This window comes from Sitophilus oryzae, unplaced genomic scaffold, assembly GCF_002938485.1.
Source record: "Sitophilus oryzae breed Bouriz unplaced genomic scaffold, Soryzae_2.0 scaffold_810_pilon_pilon, whole genome shotgun sequence".
Taxonomy (NCBI): domain Eukaryota; kingdom Metazoa; phylum Arthropoda; class Insecta; order Coleoptera; family Curculionidae; genus Sitophilus; species Sitophilus oryzae.
This window is the reverse complement of record NW_022147429.1, coordinates 4373180-4396168: the sequence shown is the minus strand read 5'-3', so window position 1 is coordinate 4396168 and position 22989 is coordinate 4373180. Positions and strand designations below refer to the sequence as shown.

Genomic DNA, 22989 nt, shown 5'->3' with positions numbered 1-22989 from the left:
CTAGGGGCTATTTTAAACAAATTCTGAACCATTGCCATACCTATATTCTATCACTGAATAAAAAATAAAAAATATATTCTTTATTCAATGTATTTTATTAACTGTGCCGAAGCCGTTTAATAAATTAAACCATAATTTAAAGTTTTAAATTTAAAAGTGCCGAGTTTATGATTGTTTCAATTCCTATTGAAAAGCTCATATCTAAAATAAAAGCTTCTTCTAAAACGATATAAGTATGTCCTTGTTTACGTGCGGTTCGTATTTCTTTTTATTTTATCAGTTGCAATCAATAATTATTTAGATAAAAGAAGAAAATTAATTTTAGTGTTCGGTGAAATTTGGGTGAGATGGAAATGAACCAAATAATAGTAGTATTCTTTCGTTCTGAACGAAATGAAAATTTTCACTTAAACTGATTTATTCCTACGTGGTATAGGAAATAACAATGATTTCTGGATTTTTCTATATCGGATCGTTCCTTTCTTTGTCGATTCCCTTTATAAATCAGTTTAAGTGAAAATGTTCAGTTCGTTCCGAACGAAAGAATACTACTAATATTACTATACTAATTACTAATATTCGTATTCGTCCATAAGAGGTTATGTTCTATGTTCATTTGTAATTCGGTTACCACAGATATAATATAAAATACTACTAATTTTTATCTCGATTATATCGAAAAAGATAATTCGAATTAGTTAGTTTTAATTTACTATCGAATTAGTCGTATTATTTAATTCGAATTTTCCCAACACTAGTTTTTAAATCGATGTACTTAAACAGCCGTTAAACGGTAGCCTACTAAAATGCCGTTAATAGATTTTGTGACGTCGTTCATGTCGGCGGAAAGTAATGCCTAACCTTAAGCATTTTGCAAGAGCACCTGTGGGTCAGTGGCTGAGGCTATCGCTTCGTTAGCGAATGGTCCGTGGTTCAAATCTCACGCCGACCAAGACTTTTTTATATTTTTTTTGCTTATAGCGTGATCTTATTGCACTGGTTTCACTCTTTTTGGTTGGATTGGTTTAGTGATTTGGCGGGTTGGTTAGCGTGGTTATTTGGAGGGTGTTAATTCATTGGTTAGTTGGTTATTTGGTGGGGTTGGTTGATTTTTACTAATTTACATTTGTTTTTTATATTCTTTATCAGTGTCGAGGCTAGTTGCGTTGGTTAAGTTGATTATTTGGAGGGGTGGATAGCGTTGGTTAGTCTTTATAAAATTCCTATATTTCATAAAGCCGTCAAGTGCGTCACATCAACGACGTCATACCTATTAACGGCATTTTAGTAAGCTACCGTTTAACTGCAGTTTAAGTACAGCCTTTTTAAATGTCTATTGGTGAGTAATAAATTTAAGTATACAGGGTCGGTTATAAAGTCGTGGTACATCAAAGTTTCATTTTTAAATGACACATCCGGTATATTATTGCATATTTCAATTCTTCCTTCAATTCTAAGCTAAAGTCGAGATACACACAATGTACCTCAAACCAACCGTTTCCGATTTATTGAGTTTTGAAAATATCACTTAAACAATTTGATTTAATTAATTTCGATGTGTTCGGTTTCATTTAACGATGCCATTCTGCGGAAATTATAATACTTAATAATATTTGAAATTAGTTTTCAAGTTAGCATTTATAGATGTATAAAATGAGATATCAAGTGTGGAAATCAAAAAAATTGTTTAACATTTCAAAACTAAAACTGTATATCTCGGAAACGGTTGGATTTAGGTACATATGTGTATTACAAATTTTGCTTAAAATTGAAGGAATAATTGAGATACCCAATAACATACAAGGGGTTTCCAGGATGTGCCACGACTCAATGACGACTTTTTATTGTTAATCTAAGATGACGACCCTGTATACTTACCAAACCAAAAACCCTATAACTTTTGTATTGACTTTTTGCTGTAGCTCTTATACTTCTCCCAATAATCGACCGGTTTCATACATATCAGCGACCCTTTATATAAATAACTAAGTGCTGGTGCCACTGACTGGAATGAAACTGCGGCTTATTAATTATATGAGAGTAATCTAGTTTTTTTGCTAAATATGACCATTTTTAATCAATGAACACTAAAACTGCATATTTTTATTTTCTTTTTCACTTTTCTAAGCTTTCAAAAGGCGTTTTTCGGCTAGCCCAAAATATATAATGGAAAAATATTTCTTGCAGTTTTTAGGTATATAATAAAATTATATAAGAGTTTCTTCATTTTGTGGAATCAACTCATATGAGAGTTCTGATGGATTCTTGTTTTGCAACTTTTGTAATCAAAACTTTTTCCGAATTTTTATTTGAGGAGATTGTTTAAAAACTATTGGTTAAAATGTATGTAACCACCCTATACTGTAAATAGCATTTATATTTATGGTTGCCTAAACAATTTTTCTTTCTATATTTTGAGAATCTATATATGTATTATAAAATATAGCCGGAGATAAAGGGTCTCCATTCGTCTAGATTTACCAGGACATGTTCGGGGTAGTCCGGCCGGAATTTGAACAAAGTCCGTGACTTCCAACCGTAAGAACAACTTAACTTTGTTGAATATTTTGATCGTTACGATGTCACACATCCACTTAACCGACAATGTTCGACAGCACCCATCTCTATAAGGTCAAACTTTTAGTTTTTGGTGCACTCGTGCATGTGAATTGCAAATTCTTTTGTTGTTATTTTGTTATGATTATGCGCACCTTGTGAATATAACTTGTTTAACGAAAGTATCCATGACAGTGATAGTTGTGCCTGTATTCACAAGTAAATTGTGTTTTCTGTCATTTTTCGAATATCATCCTTCGAAATTTTCCCTGATTTGTTGGACTTTAGCTCATGCTAATTGAAGGGTCCAGGGGAAAACATGATAAGCGCCCCATTTTACTAATTTTACTAGAGAGCAGTGGACGGCTGGAGGTTATCATGCTTTTTCGTCTACTCGTATTCTAGATTTTTACTAGGCATATATCATAAGATTTAACAACTTATTGCCCTGCAGAGTTTGTACATTTTGTAAGGAACCTAACCTACTATAATAATGTAAAATTCTAAAATTAAGAAATTAGCGCTTATCAAGTTTTCCCCTGTACTCTTCAATTGATTTTGCAACCGGTAAATTGGTTTGGAAGTAACGGTATATAATGTGCAATATTAAAGTTTACTAACAAAATTAAGCATTTAATAATGAAAATCAAGCTTAATGCTCAAAGTTTTTTATTAAAAAAAGATAATCCAATGCTGATGTTATTTGCAAAGTATACAGTATACAGCTTAGTACTGCTTACAAAGGCCAAAGAGTATACTTAACACATTTTTGAACTGCCTTTAATTTTCCCTTTAAAGTAAAGTTAGACCTGTCCAACGAGTCAGGGAAGAATATCGTCAGTCGATGCCCAAAAAATAACAGAATCCAATTTTCCTATAAATTAAACTAACAGACAACTCGCACTTTTAGGTATTCTTCTCATTAGACAGACTATATTCTCGACAAAGTCCGGATTTTGTCCATATTTCAGAGCTCACCTGTTCCGAATTTCCAAAGACTTATGGAAATCCTTCTAAAATAATATACCTATCCGTGAGTTATATACTTTTTTTGTATATACAGAGTGTCCCAGGCTGAGCGTGCATTGGAAGTTTCTAGAGAATCACAATATCTAGATCGGAGATTTTTTGCACATTATTGTTTTATAACGAGATCTATCGATTAAAAATATTTTCAATATGGCGGCACTTCCGGAAATACCGGGAGTTGACCGCAACTTTCTTAATTTAAATGGGTGCCCCCATTTTTTATTACATACTTAAATTCTCTATAAAATTCTATGAATATTGATGTTAAACACTCTATATCTAACATTAACTGTTTTTGAGAAAAATTATTTAAAATTATTGGACGAAAAAAACTACCTGTCAAAAAAATGTGTATAGCCTAAAAGTCAAATTTAGTAATTACCACGGCCCCTGTGACATAAAGAGAAGACATGTGGTTATCTATTTCAAAAATTAAATTGTTCAAATGTCATATAATAACGGCGGTAGCTGTCATGGAATTGAGTGATTAAAAAATTATCATAAATCATTTTTTTCCAATGAAAACCCCCCTTTTTTTATTTCACTAATGAAACTGTTTTTCAATTCGTTACTATTTAACTGTACATGTTCCTAAATCTAAAATAAATTGTTTTTAATTTAAGGTCGAGTTTGAAAACGCACATTTTTCTTGATTTTATCTAGCTTCCTTTGATATTAAGTGTCAAACGGTCAGACAATTTATTTCCATCTGTCAGAAAACGAATTATTTGAATTTTCCTATAGTATAAATACTGCCTGCCTTAAGAGTTTAAAAAGTGTATTTATAAAAATATATCTCGTATTTTCGTTCTTTAGTTATATATAATAGTTGATATTATTAATAATATTCCGTATGATTGAACACAAAGTTGGCTCGAAAATGATGCTGCTTTTTGAACCAAGCGTCACAATATGACATGGCCACATCTATTGTATTACATCACTTGACGTTTAAAGTCATAGGCTACTGGTTATGATCAAGAAAAATATACGCTTTAAAACTAAATCATAAATAACTTAAAAACGATTTATTTTAGGTATAGGAACAGGTATAGTTAAAAAGTAACGAATTGAAAAGCCTTTTCACTAATGAAATATAAAAAATGGGTTTCCATTTGAACAAAATGATTTATGATAATTTTTAATCGCTCAATTTTATGACAGCTGCGGCCATTATTATATTCATTCGAACAATTTAATTATGAAATAGATAGTTACATGTTTTCTCTTTATGGCACAGTGGCTGTGGTAATCACTAAATTTGACGTTTAGGCTATACACATATTTTTGACAGGCAGTTTTTTCTCAAAAACGGTTAATGTTAGATATAGAGGGTTTAATATCAAAATTCATAAAATTTTATAGAGAATTTAAGTACGTAATAAAAAATGGCGGCACCCATTTAAAATGAGAAAGTTGCTGTCAACTTCCGATATTTCCGGAAGTGCCGCCATATTGAAAATATTTTTAATCGATAGATCTCGTTGTGAAACTATGATGTGCAAAAAATCTCCGAGCTAGATGTTGTAGTTCTCTAGAAACTTTTAATGCACGCTCCGCCTTGGACACCCTGTATACATATATGTATTTATTTTACTGAACAAACAAGAGAACTTTTTTATTTATCTCCAATATTACATAACGTGACAGTATTTAGTTACAGACCAGATTAAAAATTATGACATTTTATAGAAATCTAAGTATATCTATATAAGAATCAACAAAAATGAGACACTTAAATTTATTATTTAAACAAAAGTGACATTTCACTTAAGTCGCTCTTAAGTGATTTGTGATTTTAATTCAGTTGAGAATTCGATCTTGAATTTCAAATTTATATAAGTGTTGTTTTTTATTATAAAATAATACTTGACAAATTGCTGATTTTAGAATTAAATATTTAACTTTTTGTTAAACTCAATTTCTAGAGATTAAATACAGGGTGATTCACGGCCATGCATATGGTATGTTAGACGTTTATGGAGAATGGTTAAAATCTAAAAAAAAGTCTCTCTCTCCTTGTCTAAAAGGCAATTTTCAGCATTACTTACAGTGTTGCCGCTTGATCCTAAATGTGGTAGTATCTTTGTTATTTTAAATAGAACACCCGGTATATTCTTACGTTTTCGAAACTACTATCATATCTCATAATTTTTCTATTATTCTTTTATGCTGGAAGTACACACTCGCCGAGGGGACCCGAGGCGCCACAAAAAATAAGAGGTCCAGCGAGGCGCCCCGAGGCATTCCACAAAAACACCAATAAAATTTTGCAGTACGTAAATAAATATATATATTCTGAAGAATAATTTTGTAAAAAAAAAGCAATCAGGCGCTCAACAAGATAAATTTAATAACACTTTCGGGAAAATTTGGGCAAACATTTTTCTGAAATCCAATATAAAACCGATCTGAAAGCCAAGAAAATAAAGAAAAACAGCGAAATCCACAAAATCAAATTGCATGTATTAGTTTCAAACAGAAAAAGATAAATCCGCCTGTGATTATTTTTGTTTTCATTGTATTTTTGGTATTTTGTAGAAGCATACTCATCTACGCTTTGTTTTTTGATCCTTGGCTGTTACGTCACAGATTATCATTCTATTGTCCGTGTTTGTCATGAAAACCAATATAACGTCGAAAATGATGACGTAACTGCCAAGGATCGAAACAAACTGTATTTTCGACTTTATGTTGCCAAGGTGAGGTGTATTAAAATTTAAAATATCTGCTATTTTTTACCTAATTATTTTACCTAATAATATTAAAACAAATTATTTTACATTTTAAAAAATAAATCTTTATTTTTAACTGAGGATAAAAGAGATTAATCAATAATTTTGTAATTAGAGTAATAATTCTTATGTTAATGATGACAAAAAAGCGTAAACAGTGTCTAGAAAGTCTGTATCCTTCCTGTGGCTCTCGTCTCCTTGTATCTTTGATGTACATTATAAAATTCTTCTTTCTTCTGTACATTATAAATTAATATCTCAAAATGGATTCGTTTTGTTTGATCGCTTCTCAATTATTAAAATAAACGTAGATACTTATAGAAACTAATGAACGTTTATATTAGGTTGGCAGTCATATATTTTAATTTGAAGACTTTCCATCAAACTGAATGAAAACCTTGTGCATAGCTTTTAATAAACGTGTTTTTCTTTCTTAAACGGCCCGGAAAGTGACCATTAAAGAATCTGTTTTTTTCCTACAGTTCCCTTAAAAGATTTTTCGGTACTTTGACCTGAATCCTTTATTCACTGTATTAATTATATATTTATATTTTAATAATTTAAATACCGAAAATAGGCGTCAACTGAAAGGCAGTTGAGAAGACGAGCTAAGGAAGGCCGATCTCCCGAGAGCACGGTGTATATTTTCGCGGGACCTCCTACTTAACGCTTTCGCCATAGATAAATATAGAATCTATTGTGTCTCTCTTTTATTTGGTTTCTCTATAGCTCTCGTCTCCTTTGACTCGTGCTGGAGACCGCCTCTAGACCGAGCACTCCCAAGACGAGGCGAGAGGTTCCGAGGCAAGACGAGAGCCTCAAGTACACACTCGCCTTGTCTCACCTCGGGTCCCCTCGGCGAGCGTGTACTTGGTAAAAAACGTTCAGAGTGCGAGGCGAGAGGGCCCGAGAGGACGCGAGAGCCCCAAGTACACACTCGCCTCGTCTCGGCCAAAAAAAAACATTTAAAATTGACAAAGAACATGATCTAGAATAAGCTTGTTGTAGATCATAACTTCGGCATATTGAAAGCTGAAATTTGGTTTATAGGTTAAGGAAAGTCGACATATTCAATATGTCTAAATCAACTGACTCCGGTTCTCCAACCAAAAACGTCTAACGTGCCATCGATTGCCGTGAATCACCCTATATATAGGACAGGATTAAAAAAAAGCTAATAGTGATTTATATACCCTATACATTTATTTCTATTTATATTAATGTAACTTTCTGTGCATGTACATTATTTTTACTACTTTGGTTTACAAATTTTAGGTTTTAAGACTTGTAAATTTTTGTCATAAATCATGTTACTACAAAAAATATATATTATTTTGTTATATTTAGAGTAGAAAAATGAGAACTAATCAGGATTAATTGATTGACATCTTTATGTTATTTTTCAAATAGGTGCAATTATTTGATGTCAAAGCCAATATTAAAAGATATCTATACCTATGTGGCATATTCATGTCTCCAAAAAAGCCCTATGGGTATTTCCCCTACTGCGAGAACATCTACAAAATAAAATAGTTATTTTTTGTAAACACTGCTGCGTTAATCCAACGGAGAGTATTTGTCAGCAGTGGTCACTAATAAACAAATTTGTCTAACGGACAAAAAAATGCTTAACGTTTCGGAAAGTATATATATTTCCGTCGTCAAAAAAACACAATTTATGTTGTTTTTTTGCTTCCGACGACAGAAAGATATACATATAAATTAGATTTTTATATGTTTTAAATAAAATTAGAACTACACTGATAAACTGGCATTTAAGTCGGCCGTACTAGGTCTTCATTGGGCTTCGTCTAAGTTTTTTGACATGCTCCTTCCTTAATGTTTTTATTCAAAAGCATGAATATATGGATAGCATTATATAGGGACTGTCATCGATCGTAATTTCCAAGCCAACTGAACGCCGTTTTTTTTATCATACTGTAGATTGTTTTTGCTATAATTTTTCGGACCTCGTTTGTCTAAATATGGCTTTTCTCGCCGAAAGGGACGATTTAGACAATGTTTTAGGGACTCTTAACAGACAACGTCGATGTAGAAAAAGTATAAAGTTTGATTTTCATGCATCCGTTGTCCGACGTCGGATAACGGACAAAATCAAGCTTAACTCATAGGACGTTGTCATTATATTTGCACTTATTTAAAAAATATCGATCTTTCATATACAAATCATATTAAATGTTTATTTTTTGCGAAGTGGTATTTTTTATTAAATATTTTTTACCCTCAGTTACATTTTTATGAACTTTATAATAGACAATCTGTTTTTAATCTTTGCAGATACCTACATATATAATTTTATATGTTTTCTATATTTTATAAAATTGTTGCTACTGCAAGTTGAATGATTTAATCGAAATTAAACGAAAATTATTTAAGAGAATTTTGGTGAGATAATTGTGGCAATGCAATGGTTTAAAAAAGTGGTGCTAAAAAGTATTTAATTGTGTGTGGTTGATATATATATAATTTAATAATAATTGTTGATTTGAGATTTCATTTTATTGTAGACACTAATTCTTGTGGTAGCAACAGATTTGTTGTTGATTATTTACCGCTTATTTGCGATTGTTGTTCAATGTTATTATCTAACATTTTAGAGATCTACCCACTGTATTGTATACCTGTACTTGTGAAAAGACCTAAGATATTAATTATTTTATATTTTATTACACTTCAAAACTGATTGAACTGTAGTTTTTAAAAATGTGTTAATTTTTCATGTAAATTTGGTACTATTAGCATCTAATAATACTGTTTATTTCAATGAGTAGTTTAGTTGCATGGTATAAGTAATATTACTTCAGTATTTGAGCTAAAGAATTTTTGTCGTCGTATATAGTAGCTTTTCAATAAAAATTCCACTCAATTATTAACTTTCTTTAATGTGATATTTATTTATCTGTTCTAAATTGTCATATAACGTAGATGGAATAACGTAAATTGTATTTTTTCAAAAAATAGAAAATAGTTAAGGACTAATTAATATAATCGTAATTGGTTGGAACATTTATTGTTATCATAAATTTCATTTTATAGAAATGTAGTGTTTAAAAAGCAACTACCAAACTGTGTATTTTATTTTTGAATAAATACTATGTAACCTTTATTTTATTTCAATTCGTTTTATTACACTAAACTTTTGTGTTCATATTTTAATAATGTAAACTCATTTAAATTTCCCGCATTCTAAGTTTGTCCGTTGTTTATGTGTCACAAAATTCAAATTTTATTTACATTTCTGTCAAAAAGGTAAGATATATAACAATATAACCTCAATTTAAACCCCTTTTCGCGCTACTTTATAGATAGAATGAACATGCTCAGAATCAGAAACTCATAATTATGGTCCTTTTGACGAAATTCCCTCGTTTTTGTCCCCACCGTTGGGTTCATTCGTCGACACTTCCCGCCAATTCCATTTCAACTGCTTCAACTTTAGTGACTTTCGTGGCATTTTTATCTAGATATTCTAGCAAGACAGACTATCCGAATACTCGCTATTTTTCTAAAATGCCGGCTGCAGATAGTTCAAGTCTTTTATTGAAGTTTACTAAAGTAAATCCTGACGCTTTTCCACCTACAAAAGGGTCAGTAAAAGCCGCAGGCTACGATCTCAAAAGTGCTGAAGATGTAACTGTTCCATCAAGAGGAAAAGCCCTAGTCGACACTGGAATTAAAATTGAGCTACCCCATGGCTGTTACGGAAGAATTGCCCCACGTTCAGGCCTTGCAGTTAAGAATTTCATTGATGTTGGCGGTAATAAATACCTATTTTATTGACTACAGTTAAAATTGCAACTTATATTGTAACAGTCTTTTATTTCTTATTTATATTTCGGGAATTATACTTTTACCCATTCCTTTATTCTAGCTGGAGTAGTAGATGAGGATTACAGAGGTGTTCTCAAGGTAGTTTTATTTAATCATTCAGATGCAGATTTTGAAGTAAAAAGGGGCGATCGTATAGCTCAATTGATCTGTGAGAAAATCTATTATCCTGACCTGATTGAAGTAGAGGTAAAACTATCTGTTAAAAAACAATAATCTAGAAGTTATTTACTATATTTTGTCTTGTAATTTTCTAGGAGTTGTCTGATACTACTCGAGGTGAAGGAGGATTTGGTTCTACAGGAACTAATTGATTTTTGGTTTTGTCTTATGTTTCCTAAACTTACTTGTTCTCTAAACTTAAGCTGTATTATGTATTTAAAAATGTGATTTATTTTTAAGAAGGTAACACCTACGCTATATCATTTTTTTATATTAATTTAGTATTAATCTCTGGTATTAATAAAGTCCTTATTTATAATTTGAAATACATATTTGTAAATATAATATAAAGTTTTAAGGTTTATACCTCTGGTTATACATTCCAAAGAAGCGCCAAATATTTTTAGAATGTTAAAGAAGGGTAAAAGCGGTAAAAGTTGGATAAAAGAAAGTAACGTCTCCTTTTTGTTACCAGTTACCAGTGCTAATCTAGACCCTTTACACAAGAATAGATATCAACCAGAAGCCTAACTTAGAGTTTGCGCGGGAAACATCGCCTAACCTAAAAATAGCGGTAGAACCTGTCAACGCACTGGCGTTCGCAGTTCACTTATGTTTTGCCACAGAATAACTACAGAACGATCAGTCAATGTAATAAAAAAGCGAACAAAATTTTTGCTGCCATCTATAGCGGGCCGAGTGCGGCTCAGGGCTTCAAGGTCAAAATAATTATTTATTAAATAAAAAAGTCGTGTCGGCGGCACGATTCGAACCGGCTACCTTCGTGTTGCTAGACGAGAGCCTTATCCCCTACACCACCAGATATCTTGACGAGAATTATATCTTTATGGTAATAAATTATGAATTCAGCCTGCTACAACAGATATGTAAAATTTATCCTAGAGGCTGCTTATACTTTGAAAATTCATCTCGTTGCAGTTCATCACTGTTGTATAATTCAAGAAGCACTAAGAAATATGGCTACCTTTGAATAATATAATATGAAAAAGTTGGAGTCGGAATACAATAAAAAGCACGAGAAATACATTTTGTATTAAAAACAAAATAAAGGCAGCTTAAATATAGTATGAAGCATAAATAAAGGAGTATTTGAAGTACTGTGTGGACGGAAGAGGGAAATCAATCGCAAAATTCATAAAATGAATTTAAAGACCGAGCCAATCGTAACGTTTGAAGTATGGAGCATGTATGGAGGGCTCCTAGGGCTTTTAGACTCCATAGTTTGAAGCAACCATACATACACGAAGAACTGTTCTGCAACCATATATACACGACGTAAATTAGCACCATCTGTAGTGGGCCGAATCGTCAATTTGTAATTTAATGCTCCATAAGAGTGACTGGGCCCTGTGTTTTGCGTTTTGCTGAGAGCAGTAGCTGTTCGTCATTCATAAATATTGAATATTGTAGTTTGTGTTGTTTTATAACTGAACGGAATTAAATATTTGTTGTGCTAGGTACATTATTTATAATAACTTCAAAGAGTACTGGTTCAGTTTGTGCCTCAAGAATGTGCAAAAGCCGGAGTTATGTTTCGCCAAGATGCAAAAAGTTTTACGATACGTTTGTGGATATTTAATAAAAAAATGTTTGAGTATACATTCATGTGATATATGTACCAAATATGCAAAGGCACACAGTGAGTTAGATGATACATCGTTGTTTTGCCATTTACGTGCCTATGAAAATAATAAAGAGTGAAAATAATAATTTAGATATTTTTGGCAATCTTCAGATGTCACATGACAATTTTGTATCTTTTGTTTCTTTATTAGAACTTGTTTTTAGTAAATATTACGAAGAATATGGGACAAGACATTTTATTAAAGAAATATATATAATATGCAAACAAATTAATTTCAAACATCCATCTACTATTTTTCCCCTAAAATATGTAACTAAATTATATCTGCTTATGTAATTGTATTATACATTAAAAAAGATAAACCTTAATTTTAAAACAGCCAATAAAAACAAACTAATTATATGGAGGCATGAATAAATACCTAAGTATTCTGATGTTAGCTTGTTTATTTATTTCGTTTGAAACTTAAATGAACACCTACCCTATCTTTACAGGATGTTTTAAAACGGGCCAATTGAAGGTAAGTATCTCAAGCGTCCTTATAAAGAACCCAAAGTTTTAAATTTCAACCAAATCTCTTCTTATATTAAAAAATCCGCCATATTGGATCCGCTAATTTGATTTTTTTTCTTCAAAAATATTATAAAAGTGTCACCGGAACTCAATACGTGTGCAACATTTCGGAAAAATTGGGATAATAGAAGTGATCAATAAAGCTGCTGCCAGATTTGCAACAAACAAAGGTATGGTAAAGTTAAATAAAATCGTTTAAAAATATAAACTATTTTTATACCGCGATATCTCTAATGGTTTACTAATGCAGTGTTTTTTATCGCTGGCAATAAGTTTTACATTAAAAATATTACTCCATAAAATATGTTGGGACATTTGTACTAAACCAATATTACAGCATCTTAAACAAATTAGCCTTTACTTTTAACTTTAACAAACTCACCTATTAAAGTTTTAAGCAGTAGTTTTATTAACTGCCGAATGATATTAATTAATTCTATACTTTTCAATTTACAACAAAAAAATAAATACAACTCTGTATACATTCAACGGAAATTTATTAAATACGTCTCTGTGTTCTACCGCTATTAAATGGCGGCCCAATTCGTGAAACGTCACGGATTTCAGCTCCAGTTAGGTTTCTGGTTGATATCTATTCTGTGCCCTTTATATAAACAAGGTCTAGACGAAGCCTACTTTGTTTACACGGAATCCGAACCGCGGTCCTCGGTCATATCATGGTCAATTAGGTGATGTGTTTGAGATATCCCGCCTCTCATAGGCCAACCAATCAAGAAAGAAAGAAGAAATGACTGACGTCTAGGGCTTGACCTCGCCAAAATTACCATTGGTCATCGTATGGTCTGTGGTATGGTCATCGATTGTCGATTGTCTTATTGGGCGCATTCAGTAAACACATTGGTATTATAATCCGGGGCTGTCCGGGGTAAATCCGGAAACAAAATACGGTAAGCTCTCAAGTGATCGGTGACCACAACCGGTGAGTTACCATTGGCATTCACTTTAATTTTCTGCACCGGTGGAGCAACCGGTGTGTTTACTGAATGCGCTCTACAATGACAATCATTTTCCATTTCCCAGTCGCATTTTTGGATCCAGTCTCAGAGACATAGATATATTTAGGATTCACTATCAAATAAAAATAAAACAGTTGTCTTTGGGCTGTGTCTTTGGGTTACAAAGTTCATAGAGAGACAGATAGGACAGATAGGTATTAATTATTTAACTAGAAACTAGAACGTGCTTCTTGAAATTAAAAAAAAATGTCGGATGAAGTAATTCGTGCCCAAAATGCACAAGCCGGTGGCGACACTATTTTTGGAAAAATGCTGCGTAATGAAATCTCCTGTAAGTTTATATATGAAGACAATCAAGTAAGTACACTATAGATGTGTTTATGTTTTTTCGATTTTGAGTTCTGGTTTTCAGTGTGTAGCATTTGATGATATTAATCCCCAAGCTCCCGTACATTTTCTTGTTATTCCAAGAAAGCCCATTCCGCAGCTTTCAAAAGCAGAAGACGGTGATGCCTCATTGTTGGGACATTTACTAATTGTAGCTAAAAATATCGCAGCTCAACGGGGTTTGGATGATGGATTTCGAATTGTAATTAATGATGGACCTATTGGAGCACAATCAGTTTACCATACTCATGTACATGTTTTATCTGGACGACAAATGCGATGGCCACCTGGTTAATAACTGGTTATTATCTGTACCATTTAAAAGTTTCATTAAATTTAATTAGAAATATAATGTAATCAAAATGTCTTTTCTTTGTCAACATTTCTGCCCTACCTTTTGAATAGAAATTAAGGAAGTATGGTAGTTTTTAACTGTTTGGCGTGTGGTTCCTTCTATCTTGATCCAATGTAAAGAAAATATAGCAATCCCCAGAAAATACAATTTGTTTGTGAATTAAAATAACAGACACAACTGTGCCACTGTTAACTGTTATGAATCCTCTTGGAAAGGTTATTTAAAATAACAGACACAACTGTGCCACTGTTAACTATTGTGGATCCTCTTGGAGAGGTTATCGACTCCTTTCTTTTTTTTTTTATTGAAAGACCCTATCCACCCCACCGGTCTATTATTTTGACATTATTCAAATAAATTGGGAATAAAAAAGAAAGAAAATACCAATTTTTACATTTATAAGTAAATATAATTAATATAAATATCTTACACTCAAGTACATAATCCCTAGTTCTAAAGGTGGCAAAATTTACTTTGCTCAGAACTAGTCTACCAAACACATTTAAGATTTAAATAGATTTTGCATAATTACTCGGCTTATATAAACGACCATGTGACAGCATACATAATTTTAAAGTTGAGCTCCTTGCTTCCAGGGATTTTTACAGTTTTATAATACAAATATCAGACTAACATACACATTAAAATAAAAGCCAACCTGGATCACGACAGTCTGGCAAACTATTTTGTTCTTTTATCATAAAGTCACAACTGAACTAACACAAGCAAACCTAATCCTAAATAAATATTTTAAATTAAAACGTTAAAAAAATACATAAACATATCAAAAATACAAAATCAATTTAAGTAAAAAATCACAAACTAATAATTATTAAGTCTATAAACTGATTAATTATAATAATGTTCTAAAAAATACATCCACAAAAATATGGAATATTCAAAATAATACATTATGATGAATGTATCACACAATCAAAATACCTGTATCCATTTATTTAAAATATGTGTCTAAAGCAAACATGCCAGGATGTCTATAATTAATACTTAATGACAAAATTATTGTGTATATATCTCTCGTTGAGTCCCGACATGATTGCTCCCCACAAGTTAAAACTATTAGCTTCTCAAATCTAATAATTATTTTCGATTAATATTCATTATCTAACCAAGCACCACAACAATATACATCTTATATATTCATTTGGGCCTGCTCATCTAAACATTAGAAGTCTTAAAAATTCAACAATCCTCAACTATGGGAGGCACAAAGTTCATTCCATCTAGATTCGAAAAACTGTCGCATGCAGTGACCAGCTTTACCGACAGGACTATCATCTTCATTAAAAGTTTCACAGTTGTTAAAGATCTGTCTGACGTCTGAACAAAATTCTTCTCTTGATTTATACCTAAAAGTTTAAAAAATATATTAAATTTATTTTAATATAAGGGATTGTTAATATTAATCCATAAATGTATTTTGAATGAGGGTGGTGGTGAAGTCTGTCCAACAAGGGAATATAACATATGATCGAAAAAAAAAGCGGCGTCAGCGATGGCTATGAAATGAAGATCACTGTCATTTTATATGTAAAATTATATGGGGAATGTCATCGATGTTTATTTCCAACCCAACTATATGCCGTTTTTTTTTCGATCATCATTTCGGTACATGACAGTGATATGATGAGTTCATACAGCAAATAAAATAAAATAAGAAATATAATATTAATAAGAAATATCTATTTTTTATGCTCATGCGCAGTAGGATGGCGCTGGATAAAAGTTAACTTTAATGATTGTTTATAATAATTTTACTATTTATAGTATATTTAATTATTCGATGCATACTGTACAGGGTGGCGCACCTCATTCGCCTCGGTTGATTATACGAAAATAGAAAGATGTAGAAACAAAATATTTTATGGGTATATGTGGGAAGGCAATGTGCTAATGTGCATAATTTAAAATTATTTTGAAATATACAGGGTGTGTCAGAACTAAGATCCATACCAAACTTATGTTTTTTCTTATGAGACACCCAGTATTTTATTTCATTTTTGGATTCTTACACATAAAATAAGGCATTTATTATAAGGGTTTAATATGTTTAAAAGCTTTTTGGTTTTTGAGATATTTAAAGATATTAAAAAATTTGTGGCCGGCCGTAGCTCCAGCGTTAGTGTTTCGATCTGCGGAGCGAAAGGTACTGGGTTCGATCCCCAGTCAGTACGGTCGGGCAGTTTATTTATTTAAATAAAAATATTTATTTATCTAAATAGAGCGACCAACGAGCCGCCACCTCAAGGAATGCAATGGCAAACCACCTTGAGTATATTTGCCTTGTAGAGCCTCTCAAATAGTGCCGTTCGGATTCGGCAATAAACTGTAGGTCCCATGTACTTTTGAAACACTGATGACATACATCACAAGTACATGCGAGAGGTAGCCGTCGCTTTATATAGAGTATGGCACTGTAAGAAGAAATATGCATGCTATAATAAAAAAGTTTATCAACACCTTGTACATTACTTTTCAGAATTAATTCTTGCGTTTGATTTGAGTTTCAAGCCAGAGAAATAAACTTTATTAAAAAATTTGATTGTTTCCTTAAATGTATACACGGGTATCAAAAACTGCTGGTCTATTTTAAATATTTATTTTACATAAACACTTGGTTATTTCAAATGCAACACTATGTATTTTTTTAAATAAGTTGAAGCAGATTTCAATGCTCTTTCAAACTATATTAGGGTTTCCTATACCTGTCTGGCTCAGATTTTGAATAAAAGCGATTTTTCAATGAAATTATAATCAAGATGGCTGGTGTCGCCATGGCAATTTTCTAGTGACACTTAGTATACTCTGTTTTTTTTCTGAGGTAAGATTTCGACAGACGATGACAGAAGAAAAGCAGATGACGTCCCATACCAATCTATTTATTTTACTAAAAAAAGTTACTAATAATTTTTAAGTTAACTATGGATGGGTTTAAATATAAATTCGTCATGCGTCGTCACTTGTTGTTTTTAACCAGTTTTATTGGTTTATTTCAAAAATGACAGATCGTATTTTAATTTTATTGGTTTGACGTAAGTTTGACGGAACGATGAACGACAAACGGACGCCGGTGCGTATGAACTCGCCTTTAGATTTTTGACGTTTGTCAAAGTCTTGCCAAATTATAGGTTATAATTTTGTGTTAACTTTTGTCAAATAACCTGCGTTTTGGAAGATGATGCATTTTGATTCGTGTTATTACGTGTGTTTTGTTTTTTGAAGTCAAGTAGAGGAAAAATCGAGTGAAAATTAACTGTAGAACCCAGAACACAGTTTATGGTTAATACTCGCTGCCCAGGCAGAAAGTCTTATACAGATACACCAATAAAGTTACTATCAATAAAGTTCGTATACCATCTCGTCGTAGATAAGTGCATCTCGAATATGGTAGAAGGACCATACTAAACACATACTAAAACCTGGAGTAGCTGTAAAATATCGACATCACATGATCGGTAAATAATGGATTTTAGTACTGCAGAAAAATAATGTCAAAAGGTACTGGTTTAAAAAAATTAAGATTAAAGTTAATTAATCAACCTGTGAGGTATAAAATTTGGTAAGTGTTATTATTAATAAAATAGTTTGTTTTATTTATGTTTTATTTATTCCTGCGGAATATTACAAATTTGTATTTGTACATAAGTTATATTGATAAATATAATCATAAATGCGGGAAGTTTCATAAAGCTTGACAGTAAGAAATAGTTCTTTTTTATATTTTTTGGTATGTGGTGTCTTGTTTTTGTTTGTTTTTTATATACATTATATATTATTATATAATGTATATATTTTATATATACATACCGTTTTTTATTAAATAAAATAACTCGATTACACTTTTTCAATTTTATACAGTTTTTTTCACATTTTTTGAAGTTACTTGTCAGTCAAATTTTAAATACATATATTAATTTCCTGCTATGCGTTCCAGTTGTACCAACTTATTTCTTTGTAAAATAAAATAAACTACTTTGAAATTTAAATGACAGACTCATCTATCGCTGTCAAGGATCTTCTCGTTGGACAGACTATAGCTATTTTCAAAATCGACATTAGTTTATGGACTTTAAATTTATAACAGATTATTTTTATTTAATTCACCTACAATAAAGTTAATAAGTAAGTATTTATTATGTTAACAAGAAAAATGAAATTTAAAGAAGGCGTCCATTCTTCTCAAAGAGACCTGGTTCAAATTAAAAAAGTAGAAAAAAGACTCAGTCTCGTTTTCAACATTTATATAATGTTAAACTGTTACACGTGTTTCGCTCATATACGAGCATCATCAGACCTAACAAGAAAGAACCTAAATAAATAACAAATAATAAAAGATTTACTATAAGTTTGTAAATAGGTATAAGATGTCTTATAATGTCATATATTCGAAAAATTTACAGAGAGACCCGTACATTTTTTGGTAATATTTCCCTCCAATTGGCAAAATATTTTAAAAATCTTAATTTATCTATATCCTTTAAAACTATTAATACATTAAAAGCAAATTTGGTTAGAAATAAAGACAAAACGGAGAGGCTCTCTATATCGGGAGTTTATTCTTTGAATTGTGGCGACTGTCAAGCGGTCTATGTGGGGCAATCATGAAGAAACATTTCCACCCGAGCACAGGAACATCTGAGCCTTGTCAATAAATACAGAAATTCGGATATAACTGAGAATTAATCGGCTTTTGCGAACCACTTATTAGCCACAGGTCACGATTTTTTCCTCTCTGAAAACGTTAGTGTTCTGCACGAGTGTCAAAAAAGTAAAAAAACTTGATTTATTGGAGAAAATGGAAATAATTAGAGCTAAAAAGTCCGGTTCTTGTGTGCGTGAATGACGTTTTTAATTTCGAACCAACATTAATTTTCAATAATCTGAAAGATTAATTCGGCCGTGTATTATTGTTGAGTTCTGAATCTTTACTTCAGTAGTATGGTAGCTTAGTGGTTTTGCTCTCTGGTTCCCACACGGGAGCCTAGAGTTCAAATCCCGCTGGGTTTGATTTTATTTGATTTTTTGTTCCTGTTTTTTTATTGACAAATATTTGCCGGTCATTTCAGCCTCGTCTCAGTGTTGTTTTAATATGTAACATGTGGACGTGTATTTGAATTAATTTTGATTGTATTTGTAAGTTATGACGACCTTTTCATTATTTGTTATTTATTTAGGTTCTTTCTTGTTAGGTCTGATGATGCTCGTATATGAGCGAAACACGTGTAACAGTTTAACATTACATAAACGTTGAGACCGAGACTTTGAGTCTTTTTTCTACTTTTTTAAGAAAAATGAATTAGTATCTGCTGGCGGAAGGAATGGATATGTTACTAGCCATTTTATTTTGTGAGGAGAATTGCTTGTTGGCTTGAAGGGTTTATGCTCAGATATCCAAATAGGAATTTTCTTGATAAGCGTTCCTTTGAAAAACTACTTTTCGTATTTCGCAGAGCTGATGGAGGTAGGTATATGAAAAACATATTAGGCAGAAACATGTCGTTGGAAGTTAAGAAAATGAATTTGCCTTAATTGGTTCTTTTATAGAAAATCCAATATATCTAAGTCTTCGTAATATAAATCAAAAAGAACTACTTCTTTATTTTTCTTGATAAAATAATAAATACTTATTTAAATAAAGTACATAAACTAATGTCGATTTTGAAAACAGCTACTGTCATTAGCAAATTGCCATGGCGACACCAGCCATCTTGATCTTTATTGCCATTTTATTGAAAAATCGCTTTTTATTGAAAATCTGAGCCAGATAGGTATAGGAAACCCTAATACAGTTTGAAAGAACATTTAAATCTGCTCCGACTTTTTTGATCGATTTTAAAAAATACATAGTGTTGCATTTGAAATAACGAAGTTTTTTATGTAAAATAAATTTTTAATAGACTAGCAATTTTTGATACCCCTGTATACCATTTAGGAAGCAATAAAATTTTTTAGTAAAGTTATTTCTCTGGCTTCAAAGTCAGCACAAGAATTAATTCTGAAAAACAATGTACAGGGTGTTGACAATATTTTTTATTACAGCATGCATATTTAAATATCTCTAAATAGCTCAAAAAGCGGAGGTTTTAAACATTTTACACAAAGGATTTAAACATATTAAACCCTTGTAATAAATGCCTTATTTTATGCCCAATAATCCAAAAATGAAATAAAATATCGAGTGTTCCATAAGAAAAAATATAACTTTGGTATGGATCTTAGTTCTGACACACCGTGTACATTTGAAAATAATTTTAAATTATGCACATTGCCTCTCTACATACACCCATAAAAAATGTCGTTTCTATATCTTTCAGTTTTCGTATAATCAATCGAGGCGAATGAGGTGCGCCCACCCTGTATTGTAAATTTATACTCATGTAAAATTATAAAATAAATTAAATCCAAACTGAAAAATTTGTAGGTTAGAATTCAGCGTGCGCAAAGTCGTTCTCACATAAATAAAATAAAGAAGTTAAAAGATAACCAATTCTTATTTTATTTGTTATTTTATTTAGCTGTATGAATCCACCAATAGTTGTTTGTTGTTTCTGTCATTTTAATTCATCGGTAAATTGAATTTTTGTCAATTTTTGGATGTTGTCTGTTGAAACTTTTGTCTGACTCGTTCAAATTTATATTTTAATTTCACATAAAAGTAGTTTATATGCCATTAAATAAGTTAAAATATGCCATTAAATAAGTTTTTTTTCGATCTATTCTATTGTTCTATATCATTTACTCTGAAGTATCATTCCGCTGAATCTGAAAAGTGGCCAGTGAGACGGGACGCATTCAACAGATGAAAATTAAAAATTGATGGAAGAAACCATAATATATTATGACTTAGAAAAACATATTAAACAACCATAGAAAACCGACAAAGCACAATTACTGAAGGTGGGAGGTGGGAATCTAAGTTTTGTGATCTTCAAATTGCTGTAGGTGATATGGATTGGTATTACGCTTTTAACACTATGAACTAAACAAAATGGACAAGTGGTATTCCCAACGTAGCCAGCTGCATTAATAGAAAAGTACTAGGGCGAGCGGTGGATGAGTTAATGGAGTCACCTGAGGGCTGGAGCCGAGCATATGGTGTGGTTAAAAATATCTTGGAAGAGAAGACTAGGGACGAGTGATTACTAGACAACCCTTATTATGAAGTAATGCGAGAGCAGTTCCGTAATAAGAGGTGTAGGAAACGGAGGAGGGGGAGTTTTTAGTCGGTAGGCGAACTCCAGGAAATTCGAATCCGACACACGCCGACCACCAGAACACCAGGTCGGTAAGGTCTTTAGAAGATTTTTTACCCCTCTCAAAAAAAAAACTAGAGCGAGCGGAAAAAAATACGGGCATAATGAAAACAGTATTAATACTAAATGATGTCTATACCATTGTGGAGGATTAATTTCTTCAAAAAAGACGTCTGGGTATTTCGCAACTATAAGAAAATGTACAGAATAAAATAGTTATTTTTTGTAAACACCGCTGGCGTTAGCCCGGTGGCACACTGCGCGCTTCTTCGGGTGCAGCAGAAACGCAGAGATGGCGACAACACACGGCTTTATATGAGAGAAGTAACGATATGCGTTTTTGCCGCAGCACCAGCGCTCCCACAATTTTATGCGGCAAGCCGATTTCGCTGCAGCACCGGTACGTAGCGCTAACAGGTATACCGGGTGCGTCTCGAAATAAATTAGGATTGATTGACGTATTCAATTGTTTTCGGTCACTTCCTGTTTCACCGGAAATGACTACAACTTTTGATTTTTAAACGGTACCCTCGGTATTTTTTACTGTACTTGATAGAAAATGACACTCTGAATAGAATAACATATCATATGTCAACTTTTGACATTTTCGAATATGGTTTATTTGAAATTGTAACATGTGGTTCATAACGACCATTTGACTCGAAATACCAAGTGTGTGGTACCAAATTATTCGCAAAAAAATGTTTTTTTCAAATATACTAATGAGCCACCCTCGTTCCATTTGAAAAAAATGAGATATGATTAAAAATATGATTTAGGCATCATTTAACCGGCCAGGACAAGACACTAAAATCATTAGATGATCAAAATTTGGTCATCAAATCTATTTTTCCACGGCACCTTGATTAAAAATTAGTGTTTCTAACACAGGAATGGTACCCTAGATTGAAATTTAAAATATAATTTTGTTTTAAACGAAAATGTCAAAAGTTGACATATGACATGTATTCTATTCAGAGTGTCATTTTCTATCGAATGAAGTAACAAAATACGGAGGGTGCCATTTAAAAATCAAAAGTTGTAGTCATTTCCGGTGAAACAGAAAGCGACCGAAAACAATTGAATACGTTAATAAATCCTAATTTATGTCATATACTAACATACCAAATCTGTTTTTTTTATCTGAAAAAATAAAAAAGTTATCGGGGGTGAGCCACTAGATACCGGGTGAGACGCACCCGGTACCAAAGAATACCGGGTGAGACGCACCCGGTATTCTTATGGTAGCGGCTTGTACTACAACCGCCAAAACGCGCAGTGTGACACCGTACGACGGCATATTGTATATCGTCGATGAAATGTGTTAATTATTCCTAATTTTACAGGAGAGCAAAAAAAAGGTACAAAAAATATGTAACAAGTATATTCTTGCGTTAATATGCTAAAGAGATAACAATAATTTGTTGGGGAACAGTAAAACTTAATATTTCGTTAAAAATTTGTCATCAGCTAACTCCATTATTCCTAA

The 22989-nt window shown here is 32.0% G+C and overlaps 3 protein-coding genes across 11 annotated transcripts in view; 2 read left to right on the top strand and 1 right to left on the bottom strand.

Moving 5' to 3' along the window:
• The first annotated feature begins 9609 nt into the window (after positions 1-9609).
• Positions 9610-10695, top strand: LOC115889123 (probable deoxyuridine 5'-triphosphate nucleotidohydrolase). The gene is made up of 3 exons (XM_030909058.1): positions 9610-10098; positions 10213-10358; positions 10427-10695. Exons 1-3 carry the CDS (start codon positions 9684-9686, stop codon positions 10481-10483), a joined length of 618 nt encoding a protein of 205 aa, XP_030764918.1. The 5' UTR covers positions 9610-9683; the 3' UTR covers positions 10484-10695.
• Positions 10696-13304: 2609 nt separating this feature from the next.
• LOC115889126 (histidine triad nucleotide-binding protein 1) lies at positions 13305-14237 on the top strand. 2 transcript variants are annotated; one of them, XM_030909063.1, is made up of 3 exons: positions 13305-13450; positions 13552-13844; positions 13900-14237. In XM_030909063.1, exons 2-3 carry the CDS (start codon positions 13734-13736, stop codon positions 14167-14169), a joined length of 381 nt encoding a protein of 126 aa, XP_030764923.1. In that variant the 5' UTR covers positions 13305-13450; positions 13552-13733; the 3' UTR covers positions 14170-14237. The 2 variants fall into 2 exon arrangements, with proteins under 2 accessions (XP_030764923.1, XP_030764924.1); XM_030909064.1 differs by having other exon boundaries at positions 13315-13418.
• Positions 14238-14637: 400 nt separating this feature from the next.
• Positions 14638-22989, bottom strand: part of LOC115889103 (bromodomain adjacent to zinc finger domain protein 2B-like) — a 160087-nt gene continuing 151735 nt past the window's right edge. For all 8 annotated transcript variants that reach the window (XM_030909020.1, XM_030909027.1, XM_030909021.1 and 5 more), the window contains one exon: positions 14638-15596. In XM_030909020.1, the coding sequence (XP_030764880.1) occupies positions 15440-15596 (157 nt within the window). In that variant the 3' untranslated portion in view covers positions 14638-15439. The remainder of the gene's footprint in view (positions 15597-22989) is intronic.